The sequence below is a fragment of the Vidua macroura genome, chromosome 5, assembly GCF_024509145.1.
Source record: "Vidua macroura isolate BioBank_ID:100142 chromosome 5, ASM2450914v1, whole genome shotgun sequence".
In the NCBI taxonomy this organism is placed as follows: domain Eukaryota; kingdom Metazoa; phylum Chordata; class Aves; order Passeriformes; family Viduidae; genus Vidua; species Vidua macroura.
Genome location: NC_071575.1, coordinates 17920417 through 17934863, shown reverse-complemented (window position 1 = coordinate 17934863; position 14447 = coordinate 17920417). Strand labels below are relative to the sequence as shown.

At 42.6% G+C, this 14447-nt stretch overlaps 1 protein-coding gene across 1 annotated transcript in view; it reads left to right on the top strand.

The window, feature by feature from the left end:
- Positions 1 to 14447, top strand: part of PLBD1 (phospholipase B domain containing 1) — a 38262-nt gene that overhangs the window by 23217 nt on the left and 598 nt on the right. The window contains exons 6-10 of the mRNA XM_053978233.1: positions 182 to 326; positions 7013 to 7213; positions 7324 to 7464; positions 11317 to 11502; positions 13196 to 13302. Of these exons, the coding sequence (XP_053834208.1) occupies positions 182 to 326; positions 7013 to 7213; positions 7324 to 7464; positions 11317 to 11502; positions 13196 to 13302 (780 nt within the window). The remainder of the gene's footprint in view (positions 1 to 181; positions 327 to 7012; positions 7214 to 7323; positions 7465 to 11316; positions 11503 to 13195; positions 13303 to 14447) is intronic.

Genomic DNA, 14447 nt, shown 5'->3' with positions numbered 1-14447 from the left:
TTCTAGAGGTTTCAGAAATTCATTTGGTAGACAGCTAACAGCACAAGAATCTGCTCTTTCTTCAATAATGCAATTAATCGAACTACTTAAAACAAGTAGTTCTTCCAGTTTCTATCAAGTAGAAAACATGCAGAATATCATGGGGTCTGAAATTACTAATCTTTCTGCTTCTGTTTTCCAGGTTCTACCTGGATATGAGAATATATATTTTGCCCATTCCAGCTGGTTTACTTATGCAGCCACACTGAGAATATATAAGCATTGGAACTTCAATATAGTTGATCCATACACCAGCACCAGCCGTGTCTCATTCAGTAGTTACCCAGGTAAAGTCAAGAAAACCAAAACTATGTAGATATTCAATTTGGCATGGACCACCTTACTGTCTTGTAGCTGTCTTGGCTGTGAAAAGGATAGTAACTCAACAAGTACTGGCTTCAGTCTACCTTAGAACTTTTAGCCACCAAGAGGACAAAATGCCATCTTGAATTTTCTGTCTTGAACACAATATTGTTGTCATTGTCTTTTGTTGTAATCACCTTCAGTGCTCTGAATAGTACTGGTTAAATATTTTACCTCTGGCACAAACATGCTGCTTTGAATTCTGCGTGTGTAGTCTGCAGTCATCTCAAGTGCTGAACTCCTCACCATGCCTATAGCATTCACATGTTTGGTAACAACAATTTTGGGCGCTTCTGTTTATTGCTGTGACGTGACTAGTGCTGTAATGGGATTATTACTGAGTATCAAACATTTGCTGTTTGAAAGTGTATTGGCTTCTTTCATGTCGGGTTCAGGAGCCTTTAGTTGTTTTGTTGGTTTGTTTTTTTTTTTTCCTTTCCTCCCACATCTTCCTTTTCCAGCTTCTCTATAAGCTGTTGCAGAGGGGAGTATGTTTTAATGCTTATTTGGTGTGTTCGTAATATAGCCAGCCAAAATATGGAGAGTCTCTTATTGAGAGGGGAAGATTAGGCCAAATGTTAGAAATTGCCAGCAAGTAATGTTTGAGTAGCAAAATATGTGCTCTTGGTACTGAATAGCACCAAGAAATGGGAACGTGAAAAACCAAAGCAAATCTGTAGCTCCCTCTTAGAGCTGACATTGCATAAGTTTTTAGAGGTGAAATTTCAAGTTCAAAAATACCTAAACAGTCAAGAATCTTCATAAAACATTTTAAATGAACTAAGCATCATAGGAGACTATCTCATTCTCATGACATTTTGATAGCTGATGATTTCAAAATGTACTTTGTTGAGTAATGGTGCCTTACTGTACGGGCAAGAGTTCTTCATGGCAGGGGTTCCTGAGACTGTGACTGGGAGAATGTTTTGAAAAGCAGTTGCATTCATTTCACATTGAAAACAAGCCTTTTTCCGTGGGGTCTGACCCTCCTCAGTGACCCTTCTCAGGAATGCAGTATTTTCTGACAACTGAGATTTTTAATTTGAGGAAGGGGTAGAGGTAGTCTGAATGTCTCTTAAGTGTACACCCTTTCAAGAGCTTGGGTTATCTGCGATTGCCTTGGAGGAATTTCACTTGCTTGTTGCAAGGAATTTTGTCAAGCCTGTGTAATTTGGTCAGAAAGCAAAGGTTTCTGAGCTGTGATCATCACATGAATGTTCATGAGGTTATTCTGGCTTTCATATCTCTCAGCTGAAATCCTGATGATAGCACTCCCCTTGACAAGAATGTGGCTCTGTTTAGCAACTGTTGTATGCTGCACTGTGCTGCAGATTCAAAACTGGGGATCAAGATCAGCCACACAGAGCATTTATTATTTTATTTTTAGTGGGTGTCTGGTGATGTCTTTCAGTTGTCCCTTTTGTGGTTTCTTTGTATAAGGATATAAAAATATTCTGGTTTTGTGAGGCTGATAAAGCATAGTATGTGGCAGGATACCTGAAAATCAGATACTGCTTTGCTGAAATGGTTGGGGTCTGTTCATTGGTGTACAAAATCCCAGTGTGCTTCCCTGAGAGTGCTGAGATCTGTAGAGATGGCTTATTTTAAAGCCTCCTATTGCCATGTGGACTGACATAGTGATGTGGGAAGGTGTACTTCTACCAACAAAACTGAATGAGAACTGTTGCAAAGCATAGTTCCCATGGCTACAGTGAAGTTTGAGAAGTCTGTGGTGTGCTCACTGGCTGCCTGATTACAGGGTGCTATCACAAGCACTAGACAAGCATGGTCCATTGACTGCAGCAAATTGCATTAGTTGTGGGTGTAGTTCACAGACTTGCAGTTTTCCATGGCATGAGTAAGCACTGGCCTAGTAATGCTCCAGGGACGTCACGTAAGAAGGAGTCAACTGCCAAATTCCTCTGCTCCATGTTATGATGAGAGATATTTTCAGAGCATCTGACTCTGGAATCTGCAGCTCCTGGCCATGATTCAACCTGACAACTGTAATGTCTCCCTGCATAAATGTTCCTGCTTTTAGTCTCTGTCCTAATAGACATAAGAACCAGTAAGAAAGGCCAACCTAGTAATCTCTCCTGAATAATACCATGATCCCATGGACATAGAACTATTAACTTCTGGAGGAAACAGAGGGCATTAAAAGACAGGTGATAACTTAGGCCTTCAATGACACTTAACTGAGTTATTCAAAGATTGTTGTCATCCAGTGAGATTGAATATAAAGTAAAGCTACGCTGCTGTCTAAAAGGTGTGTCAGAAAATGTTAAGGGGTCATTTGTCTTCTGAGAAGGAATGTGCCAAATCCATGATTTCTCCTGGAGTCACTGAGTAAAATTATCCATATTATTTCTTTACTTACTGAATTTCAAAAGACAGGCTACTAGATTGCAAAAATTAGTATTTGCTGTGACTCAGTTTAGAGGTTCTGAGGCTATTGACTCACCATGTGTTAGGGTGTGCATTGTGGTACAGCTGGAGGGCCTTGCACTTTTTTGCTCATGTTGTGAGTGAGCAGGTAGGAGGACAGGCAGGAATTACAGAGTCCATCCCAGCTTTCCCAGCAGTTATCAGTGTTCTGCCACCAAGTTAAAATGTCCATTGTTAACAGTATATCTTCTCTGCTGCTTTCTCCCCTTCAGAGCAGCAGTAGTCCTGCAGAGGCACAGTCAAGTGGGAATTGATGGGAGCTGTAATTTGGTTTTGGAGAATGATTTCTTTACTTGCTGCTCATTTCCACACTATTTCACCTTAATTCTCACTTGAACTCTGCTCAAAGCCTTCATCTGCAGAGCTGCACGTAGGACAGTTCTGTGAACCTTTGGAAAGGAGGAACATCTCTGAACTGAAAGCTTGAGCTTCATTGTCTTCTTCAGGCTCTGGACATGAGTACTTCCTGTGGCTTGCGAATCAATGCATAGCAGAGAGAACTGAAATTGTACAGAGAATGTTACTGTTCCTCACAAATGTTGAATGAAGCTGTGCTCATTTGAGGGATTAAAGAAGTGATGATAGAGACAAGGTAGGTTCTGTGTTTTGTGCCACATATCTAGTGGTGGATCAGACAAGAACCTGCACCTCTCCTCCCTCTGTGCCCCTTTCCCTCCCCACCTCCAGTCAATTCTTTATGCTGCCCATTGAGGCATTCAAAGAAATGAGTCAAACTAAGTGATAAAATTTATGATTTTCTTTGGATAGCAGGGAGGTTGCAGCTTCCAGGATTTTCATCCATTTGGATGGAGCTCTTTTGAACTCCATTTAAAAACAGGAATGTGTCATTTTGACTAAGCAGTCTGGTTTGGATAGTGAACTACCTTCTCTGTGCTGAGCCACGGTCTTTTAAAGTATGTTGATGTGATTTTAGCAGCTTAAACAGCTGAAGAAGAACAGTTGAAAAATTTTACTTCTACCTTTCCTCCTCTGGTCCGTTACTGGGATCCTTTTTGGTTGAGCTAGGCAGTGACGTGGGAGTAAGATGGCACAAGTTGTCTTGATGGATGACTATACATGTCATATCTATATTTATACATGCTAAGGCAGGAGAGAGAGGTCGTTTGTGTCCATTGCTTTGAAGTAATCTGGTGTTAATGCAGCATAATCCTTCCCCACAGCTTGAGGAAGAGCTGGGAGGAGCAAACCATGAAAGAGGTGGTAGCCTTTGTTCTCAGAAATACCTTGCTCATGAGATATTGCCAGACCATTTCCTGCTTCCCTGCTTCCTTCAGCATCTGTTTAAAACCTGGAGGGAAGCAAAGGAAAGTGAGCTTTGGAGCTCTGGTCTCATCAGAGCTCGTCAGAGCTCTGTGGTATGTGCTATTTCTTAGTGACTAGGAGAGATGTGCGAGTGGAAGAAAGGCAGCTGATGGGTGTTCAGTCTTGACATGAGAAGCAGCTGCTGATTCTCTGCTAATCTGGAGAGTACCTTTATTTTCCCATATTCAAATGTGTTTATACGCCAGAGCATTGGGCATCTCAGCCAGGAGATACTCCCATCCCTGAGAGATGGGCTAGACCTCATAGCTTTGACTTCCAGCCTGTAAAGCTGACCCTTTCTGCACTTGAATGAACACAGTGACCTTTTAAAACACCAAAAAAGCTGATACTGTCTGGTTCTGAAAGCAGCAATCTACCTCTTTCAGAACAATAGTAGCCAGGAACGTGCTGCCACCCACATGCTCTTTGATGTGCTGACTTTCTGGAGAACACTGTGGCTCAGAGTGCAAAAAATGCTTTGCTTTGCTTGGCTGATTAATGTCATGGTGAGCGAAACTCCATATTCTGGAAACTTCAGTTTTCCAGTGGCATTTGGAAACTGAACCTAAATGGCTCAGATCCAGAAAGTGTAATCAGAAGTACTTTTGCTTGTTTCTCTGTAGAATTGTCAGGTTCATTGGAGGGAGGGGTTAAAAAAAAAACCCCAAAACAATAAAACAAAACAAATTTGGCTGAGTGTTCCTAACAAAAATGCAAGGTGGGTTTGCAGAGATGGTTTTACAGGAGAAACATAGAAGAAGCGTACAGTAATATAACACCTTCAATTACAACAGATTCTCATACACACTTAGAAGAATGGCTCAAGGACATCAAACATCTGCTGATATCTCTAGACTTCTCTATCCAGATTTTATTTTTCTGGATGTCTTTACCATGGGTAACCTGTTGATTGTGTTTTAGCTTCCCTTTGTTTCAGAGTTGCCTGTGCCTTAACTCAAAATGGTATATGCCATCTTGGAATTATTAGGTTAGTAATGGTGTATCATGGAGGGCATGTTGTGTTATAAAGCGTTGCAGGATAAAACTTGGTAAATACTAAGGCCCAGAAGGAAATCCCCTTCTTTTCAGCTTAGCTGAGCTTTGCAGTTTATTTGAATTACAGAGTTCAACCTTCAGTTAATTTAGCATCATTCCTTGTGTTAACACTTGTTTTGAGTCAAGTTTTTTCTGTTCTATCTCAGCTGTTGATTGAAATTCAGGAGAGAAATTACTTGGTTTGTTTTGAGGTTGGACACTTGGCATTGTGACCCACAAGTATTGATGCTCAATTCACATCACAATTGTTTTAATAATTTCAATTATTGCCTGTGTTTGGGCAAGCACCACTTGACTTGTTATGCAGCAGATTATTTGCTAGAGTATCCCAAGTCCTTGTATAACATAGATTGGCAGAGCCAAGTTTAGGATGTTTCTGTTGTCCTTACATATTTGAGGGAGATCTCTGCTGATAATGTACATAATGTATTGCCTCTTTCTCCATGAGTAATACCAGATGCCAGGATGCTCAGTTTATTCTATTCTGATATTTTTTTAGAGAACAGATGTCTCTAAAATACACACAGTGTATTTTTCTGGATCTGTTCTAATTTTAGAACTTGCTTCTTTAAAGAAAATTTGCTGAACTAGAGCCCTTAAACATTACTTTTGCTCAAAGGTGGTCTGCCTTTTGATAAAAGCCCAGGAATAGGAGGCAGAGCTGGGTTGTCTTTCTTGCTGTCATAGGTTGGTGACTTTAGTGGATTGTGTTAATAAAGTTGGCTGTGGAAGATTTCATAGAGGAGCTCAAGTATTACAGTGTAGCACCGCATTTTAGCATTTTGCACTCTTTGAAGACTGATGCTATTAAAAACTTCATAACAAGAGTTTAGATTCTGTATGACTTCCCCATGAGGACCTCAGTTAACAACCTTACTTCCACAGCCTGGCAGCCATGCATCTGCTGAGTAATCTAAAGGCCAAGTTATTTCTGCTGTACAAGTAGTCCCCATACTATCCAAGGCATATAGCTGACCTTTGCAGCTCTGTATGCCGCCTCCTGGCACAGGGCTTGCAGCTGGACCTAGCACTTCTCTTGGCATGTAACCTGGAAGGGAATCCTGCCCACAGATCCATCACTGTATTGACTTTGCAGAGCTAGCAGGCATAAAAAAAACCCTGTGACAACATGTCAGGAAGAGGAGTAGGTAGAGCTTCTCATATACAGGATGTGGTTTGTGATTTAAGAGATGCCTGTATCTTGGAGATGCTTTTAAGATACCTTAGACAGGAAGAGATTAAACTAGAGGGAAGATTTTTCTGCTTGATTTAATACAGAAGGAGTTAATTGAGGGGATTAATTCAAATTAATTAAATTAATTTGTGTTATCTTTACAGAGTAAAAATTTAAAACGGATACTGGTTGATCAAAGTGTTTTTGTGGGGTTTGTACTTTGCTTTGGTTTTCATTGTTGAATTTTTATATTTTTTTAGTTCACTTCCTTGTTAGAAACAAATACTTGACAGGCATTTAGGGTATGTAATCCTTAGCATAAGAACAGGTTGACTTATGGAGAAGCTTCCAGGCTTGGCATACAAACACAAAGCAAATGCTTTAGACAAAGAATTAGGTGTCTTGAAAGTTTCTCGTTTCAAACTGTGTTGACAGGTGGGCCCAAAGTCCTTACAGAAGTTACTACTTCATCTTTAATATCTTTATACAGTTTGAGTTCACATACACATGCATTGATTCATCCATATCCTCATGACTTGTCTCTGTTTTGTTCTGTGAGTATATCAAAGGTTCACAAACATATAAAGTTTTGTGTTATTGCTGTTTAAGGCTTTTTGGTGTCCCTGGATGACTTTTACATACTGGGCAGTGGCTTGGTAATGTTGCAGACTACCAACAGTGTTTTCAATGAAACCCTCATTAAGCAAGTGGTGCCTGAATCCTTGCTAGCTTGGCAGAGGGTCCGCATTGCCAACATGATGGCAAATGATGGCAAAACTTGGGCAGAGACCTTCTCGAAGTGCAACTCTGGTAAGTACACCTTCATATGCATTTTAGGAAAAAAGATGTGTTCCCTTTACTTCTTGTACTTGTTTCCTTCCCTTGGCAGGATATGTAACTCTCTCTGTTCTCATACCCAGGAACCTACAACAATCAGTACATGGTTCTAGACCTGAAGAAGGTCAAGCTGCAAAGGAGCCTTGATGAGGGTGCATTGTACATTGTTGAGCAGATCCCAACCCTTGTGGAGTATTCTGATCAAACAAATGTTCTCCGGAAAGGTAATAGCTCCTATAGTAGTTACTGTCTTAGGAAAACCATCTCTTTCTGCCAACTGAGAGTTGTGTTTTCTACCAGGAAAGGGTTTGTTGAATACTAGTCCTGAGTTTAAAGCAAGGAAGCCTTGTGTGAACAGCCCTCAGCTTTGTGTGAGCATCCCTCTGTCGCTGGATCAGTTGCAATCTATTCATTTATCTGGTATGCTGCAGCAGCAATGCAGTGAGCATCTGTGTCTCCTAGAAGCAGAGGAGGGAAAAATAGACTTTGTCTCCTTGCTTGTCTGCATCCTTGCCTTTTTTCTGGTATTATTTTGCCCTGTTGTAGAGACCAATGCTGGAAAATGTGAGATCTGTTTGGAGCAGTACTAAATAACTGTGATGCTATGGGCTACTCAAAACTATTGTTGAGGGGTCACCCTGCAAGAAGATGAAACTTGGAATACCAGAGAAGTTCTATGTTAAATTAATCTCCTGAACTTTTCTGGATCTCTATTTTCTGATAAATATTTGCTTTTTAATAGGTTCTTTAATTCCCTAGCAAGACTAGCAAAAACTTGATGGAAAACAAACAAAAATCTTGGTCAAGCAGAACACTCACTGTCAGGTTTAATTCACAAGTGTTTACTAGACACTTACATCATCAACAAAAAGCCTGAGCCTTAAGTGTGTCTAAAGCTTTGTGCGCCTTCCCCATATCACATGCTAAGGGGATAAATTGATTAATTACTCATCATCTAAATGATGGGAAATTTGTCTATGTTAGCAGCTGGGGTTGGTTCTCTTTGAATTTTTCCTTGTGTCTAGCTTCTTGGAAAGTTCTGGCTTATTCCAGGCATTGCCGCATTGTCAGTCTCTTTTGGCTTCCTTTGCCTTGGGCTTCTCAATGCTGTGTTGTGTGTGGGATGCAGAAAAAAAAGCTGATAGAGACCCTCATGCTCTGGTACTGGAAACATTGCAGCCCCATCATGGCAGTGCTGTACCTGTGCAGGGAGGCCAGGCTTGGCAGGTACCTTGAGTTCCTTTTCAGCAATGATTTTGGAGCAGCTGTGTGGCATTCTCTGTAGGACTGAGCCCAATTCCTGGGCTTAGGCACAGAGTGACCACTTCTTCCCTCTGAGATGTTGTAGCTGCTCTTTTCTCAAAGGTGGCAGCATGTATTAGAGGTTACACATTACTTCATACCTACAGTATGTCTTTTCCCAGATATCTAAGTGTACCTTGTGCATATTGGATAACAGAGCAGTCGGTCTCTGGGAGTTTAAACATTAGGAGAACAGCCTTAAACACACAGGGTGAGCTAAGCCCTGCCAGAGTGCAGTTTTGGAGACCTCAGCTGCTGTAAGCAGCAGATCTGAACTCCTCCATGCCATGCAGGACACCAGACAAGTCCCATCGAGGCCCCTGCCCTGTTCCCAGGTGCTTGGAACAGCTCAGGTGAAGGAGGTTTATCTTTCTCAAGAGCAATGCTGGCTTAAAGTCTTTATAGCATAGCTGACCCTGGCATGCTCCATCATTACCATGTAGCTGGTGTCCCAAGATAATGCACTTTGGGCACGCTAGTTTGGTCAGAATGAGTTTGCCGCCAGCATTGGCTTTTTAAGTCTCTTTGAAGCATTAACCTAGAAACAACAGAGATTGAGAATTGAAATCTCAGGTGAACAAAGGCAGGTATTGCTGTAGTAAACCTTGTACTGAGGAAAAATGAAGCATTTCCTTATGCAGGTTTGAAAATGGAAAGATTTTTTTTTTCTTTATGGCTTCTGTAATTTTGTAGGCCAGGGCAGATGAGTTCTCGATACCAGTAATCTCTTACGCTGCCCTTTCCAGGCAAAGATGTCCGGGTGCTTTCTGTATATTGACAAAGAAAACTCAGAAATCCTTTAGAGGAGGTGAGGGAGGGCAACACTGTCTCAAGTGAAGGAATAGGTCACAGGAATAGGCTGCAGTTCTTGTTTCTTAGTGATGAATGAGTAATACATCAAACGCAACACATCAGAGCAAAACCTGGGATCTGAGCGTCTTCTGCCATATGTGCAATATTCTTATTGCTCTGTCTCTTGATATTGCTGATACCTTTTGCTCTCTAAGTGCAGAGGAGGAAAGCATTTTGATTCAGGGATTTTTTGCTGCCTTCATGTCATCCCTTCCTTTCAACTTCACAGTCTCTCTTGACTTGTTTTTTGTCACTGTGCACCCTGCCAGGTTTCACTGGCTTATAGCAGCCCTTGGGAAAAGCCTGGCTTAGGTTGACTGCTGCACTCTTTGCATGGGATTTGCAGTCTTGCAGAGCCTTAGACACAGAAGAGCTCTTGCTGGAGGAGAACTTTAATAGCTTCCTCTGTTTTAGCAATTTTAACGAGTTTTTCCAGGTGGGAGAAAGGGGTCATCTGTATGCACTGCTTTCATGTGAGACAATAACACCTTTTTGAATCACAGCTAAACCTCACTGGTTTGGAAGCTGATATATCCTTATCCTCCGGCCTGTGTCATTAGAGGCTGGCAAGTTGCTCATTTCTGGAGGATGCCTGTATTACAACACAGCCTGTACACAACCTGTTTCCTTCAGGTTGGCTCTAGGTCATGTAAGCAAATGCCAGCAGACAGGGTATTCCTGTCTTCCCTATCCTAGGCAGGACCCAAGCTGGTGAGGCCTCCACTCAGACAGTGCTCCACTGCGTATGCTGTCTGTGTATCCTTCAGGAAGTTTGGTTTGTATTTGTGTGTATTACTCCCAGTGAATTCCAGTTGATTTTCTTGAACATCTTACACCAGACTCCTCACACTGTGCTGGGCTGATCTTAATATATTAAGAGATCTGCATTTACCAGTGCCTAGATAGTACATCTCTAAACCAAATCCTGATGTATGTGATTTGAGAATGAACAACAGGGAATATTAGTGATTTGGAGACAACTTGAAAGTGTGCTGCTCTTGGGCCTAGCTCATGTTATATACTTACTGCCTAAAAAATAGAAAAAAATAAATGTTAGGGTATAGTTATCTATTCTTATATATTCTAGGACTTCCTGTACCCAGATTCTGACCTGGAAGGTCTCCTGGCTCTTTCCAAGAGCTTTCCACGGTGGTCTTCTTTTAGGCAGTTTTATGTCACCTACCTAAAACTCCTCTCTGGAATCCTGCCTGGCATCCTTTGCTCTTCAGAGTTAAAAAAAAAAACAAAAAACTGCAGGAATGCTTTTGGAAAAGTTAGAGCAAAGCTCTGCTCTGCTGATCAATCACTTCTTAACCTTCAAAGGCAGCTCCTGGCAAATGTGTAGCAATCCCACATATTTCTTTATGACTGTGTGCAACTCCCACTGCACAAAGCATGTGTGTGCTGGCCTGCCTCCTCTTGGCCCCGAGTAGCCCTGTGGTCTCTGTGTGTTTGTGTGTGTCAGTCCCTCCCTGACATCTCAGAATGGTGTGTTGTTCTGCTTTGGTGAGATGGGAAGGGGGCAGAACCACAGTGACTTCAGGCCTCTCACTGTGAAGTTTGGTAGAAGTAAATGATTTTGCAGTCCTTTAAGGTTCAGCAGGGAAATCTCTACAAGAGGGCTGTGGCCATGCTGCATGTTCAGCAAGTCTGATCTCAGCTGTTTTGCAGGATGAGTCCTGAGGCTGGAAGTCTGGGGGCGGGTTGCCTGGGTACGCAGTCTCCAGTGGTGTTATGCTGGGAGTCAACCCTGGTCATGCCAGTGACTATTGCCTTATTGTGTTCAAACCAGTTTTCTGTGTTGTTCCTCGACATGCTGCTAAGGCAATGCAACATAGAAAATTATTTAGTTTATTATCTTATACAAGCAAGAGCATCCAGCTTTTCCAAGTGATTAACAGATTGGGGTTTGTCTCTGACAGGTTACTGGCCTTCATACAATATCCCTTTCCATGAAAAGATTTACAATCTCAGTGGGTATGCATCATATGTTGTCAAGTACGGCATGGATTTCTCCTATGAGCTTGCTCCAAGAGCCAAAATCTTCCGTCGAGACCAGGGCAAGGTGACCAACTTGGAAAGCATGAAGTACATCATGAGATACAACAGTAAGACACATTTGTGTGCTGTGGAGCTGATCTTAATAAGCAGTGTTACTTTTATTTCTTGGATTATAGTGGGAAGCTGCAGGCTCACATACAGATCACTTATATTGTCCTAAATGCAGAATGCACACAAAGCAAAAAGGTAACACAAGCTTATTTTGAAGGTGGGAGACTGGGCTAAAATTGCTCTATCAAGAACAAGGCCCCTTGGGCTTGTTATTTGACTTTTCCAGAAAGCTTCTGTCTCCAAGAGAGAGTACTCCAAGAGACCTCATGGACTGCTATGACCTAATACATCTACAGCCTGTCAATCTTGAAAGCCTTAAATCCTAAGCAACAGTTAGACATGATCAGACCAGAGAATTTAGTGTAAAACTTAAGGTCTTTATCCATGTTCAGGCAAATGGTCTTCTGCAGGTGGGATAGAGTTAATTTTCTTAGTGGTTAATACAGTACTGTATTTTGGATTTAGTATGACAATAATGTTGATAGTTTAAGTTTTACTAAAACTCTGATGTTTTAGTTGTTGATAAGTCAAGGACTTTTCAGTTTCCCATGCTCTGCCAGCGAGCAGGTACACAAGAAGCTGGCAGAGCATGGCCAGGACAGCTGACCTGAAGTGGCCAAAGGGATATTCCATATCATTGAACCTTATGCTTACTGTGTAAACTGTGGGAATTGGCTGGAAGGGGCTGATCATTGCTCAGGGATGGGCATTGCATTGGTCAGCAGGTAGTGAGCAATTGTATTGTGAATCACTTGTTTCTCTAAGGGTTTTTTTTTCTTTCCCTCCCTCTCCTTTTTAATTTTCATTATTAACAACTCAGTTATTGAAATTGTTGTTATCTCAACCCATGGTTTTCATCTCTTTCTGATTCTTCTCCCCATTCCATGAGGGGCGGGGCTTGGAGGGATGTGGGTGAGCAGTTGTGTAGTACTTAGTTGCCAGCAGGGGTTGAACCAGGACAGGAGGTAATGCTGTGTTGTTTTTCCCTGACAGGGCTCTACTTAACTGGATTAAACCCAATTTAATTAACTTCTGGCTAAGCCCATCTCAAAGTACTGATAGGTTTAGATGCTATATTTTTATTCCCAATTATAGGGAGCTTGATGATTGCTGGACTTGAGGTTTGAGAGGCCTCTCCCAGGGTGGGGTATCATTCCTGTCAGGGCTGTGAGTAGCAGCATGCTCGTAGATGCTGAGCTCACCACCTTCCCCTCCTGGGTTGCAGCTACTGTGGTGGGTGTTTAAAGGTTTTGCTCCTTTACACTTATTTTAATCCAGAACAGGAAAACAAGGGCTCTCATTGGGGCATTTCCCCCCTCTCTCCCCCCCACCCCACATCTCCCAACCTGCCACTTCCCTTTCTCTTCTGCTTTTCTCTCCTGACAAAGTTTCTACAAGCTTTCATCATGTGGAATTTCATCAGGTGGAATTGCAGATATTTGTGGTTAGAGGTTGGCAGTGGTGCCCCTGGAATGCAGAAGTAGCTGTATGGTCTTGAATTAGGAGCTTGTCTACTTATGTCCTGTCTTGAGTGCTGACCTGTAGCTGGTACCTAGGGAGAAGTGCAAAAGCAATGTGACAGAGTGCAGTTACCCAGTTCTCAGTGGCTCCTATATTTGGCATCAGCTTTTTGTGAGGGGGCTAACTTACTTTCTTTTCTTCTGCTCTTCCCACCACGTTTCACCCCAGACTATCAGCATGATCCTTATGCTGAACACAATCCTTGCAACACCATTTGCTGCCGGGAAGACCTGAATCCTTCTTTACCAGTGCCTGCAGGCTGCTATGACTCCAAGGTAAATGACCTCAATTTCAATATCTGCTGAATGTTGGCTGCAGCCTGTTTGTGCTCCTGTCAGACCTGTAGCATATTTCCCTGCACCAGGGCAAGCATGGCCAGGCATGTCTGTTCCCTCTTTTCATGCTGTCCCACTGCTTGGGTACCTCCTCAGATGGGAATTCTCTGCAGAATCTCATTTCCTGTCCCTGACATCAGTCCTGGCACAGTGGGACAGGATACAGGGGGATGTGTATGAAACAACTACATCCATGGGAGCTTGTGGTGTTAAAGGGTTAAACCCCGAAGCCTTACAGCAGGAAATGAGTCTTCAGCTCATTCAGGGAAGGAGACTGTTGTATAGCCTCAGCCTCCTGTTCATTAGGACTCTGTGGGTCCAGAGCTCACAGGAAAGGGGTTGCAGACTCACTTCAGGTTTACATTTACAAAAGCCTGGCTCTCTAGTAAGCCACCCTGCTCTGGGGCTCCACCTCTCTGCAAAACTGCTTTTTGAAAAGTTTGGTGAAGATCACTTTGCATTTTAGGGGGATGTGGGAAAATCCTTAGACCCACTGTCCTGGAGAATTTATTTTAGGCAGGTTATATGATATTTTCACTGTGAAGAGCAATGCCCAATTAAGCAGCTGGGCTGAAAAGTTGTACAGTGTTTTATCCTGTGGGGTCCAGCCTGCTGCATTTCTGGATTATGAGTTTGGTTGCTAGGATGGGCCTAGGGAGGCTATTTTGGTATCTCCAGTGCTGTGTCCAGCCATCTGTGTGTTGCAGTGGACAGTAGTGGGAGACTCCCAGAGCTGGGTAATACAAGAAGAATGCAGAAAATGGCTTTGTAGAGTGGTCTGGTAAGGGAGTGGTCAGTGCATGCTGCAGTGCCTCAGCCAGCACAGTTTGGCAAGGGGAATGGGCTGGGCTGGAGGTGGAACAGGGGGCCTAAGAGGGGCATTGAAAGAAATAACCCAGAGCACACCTGTTCTAGTTATAAACCCTACAGAAAAATTTAGTGTTTGAGTTTGGGAAGATGGGGCAGGCTTGGGACCTCTTTGGAGACAATGAAGGAGCAACACAGAGCCTGGGTAGCAATATTAACTCTGTGCCGCCTTGTTCCATACTTGAATTACCTTGACATGCCCAGGGGGTGGCCCAAGT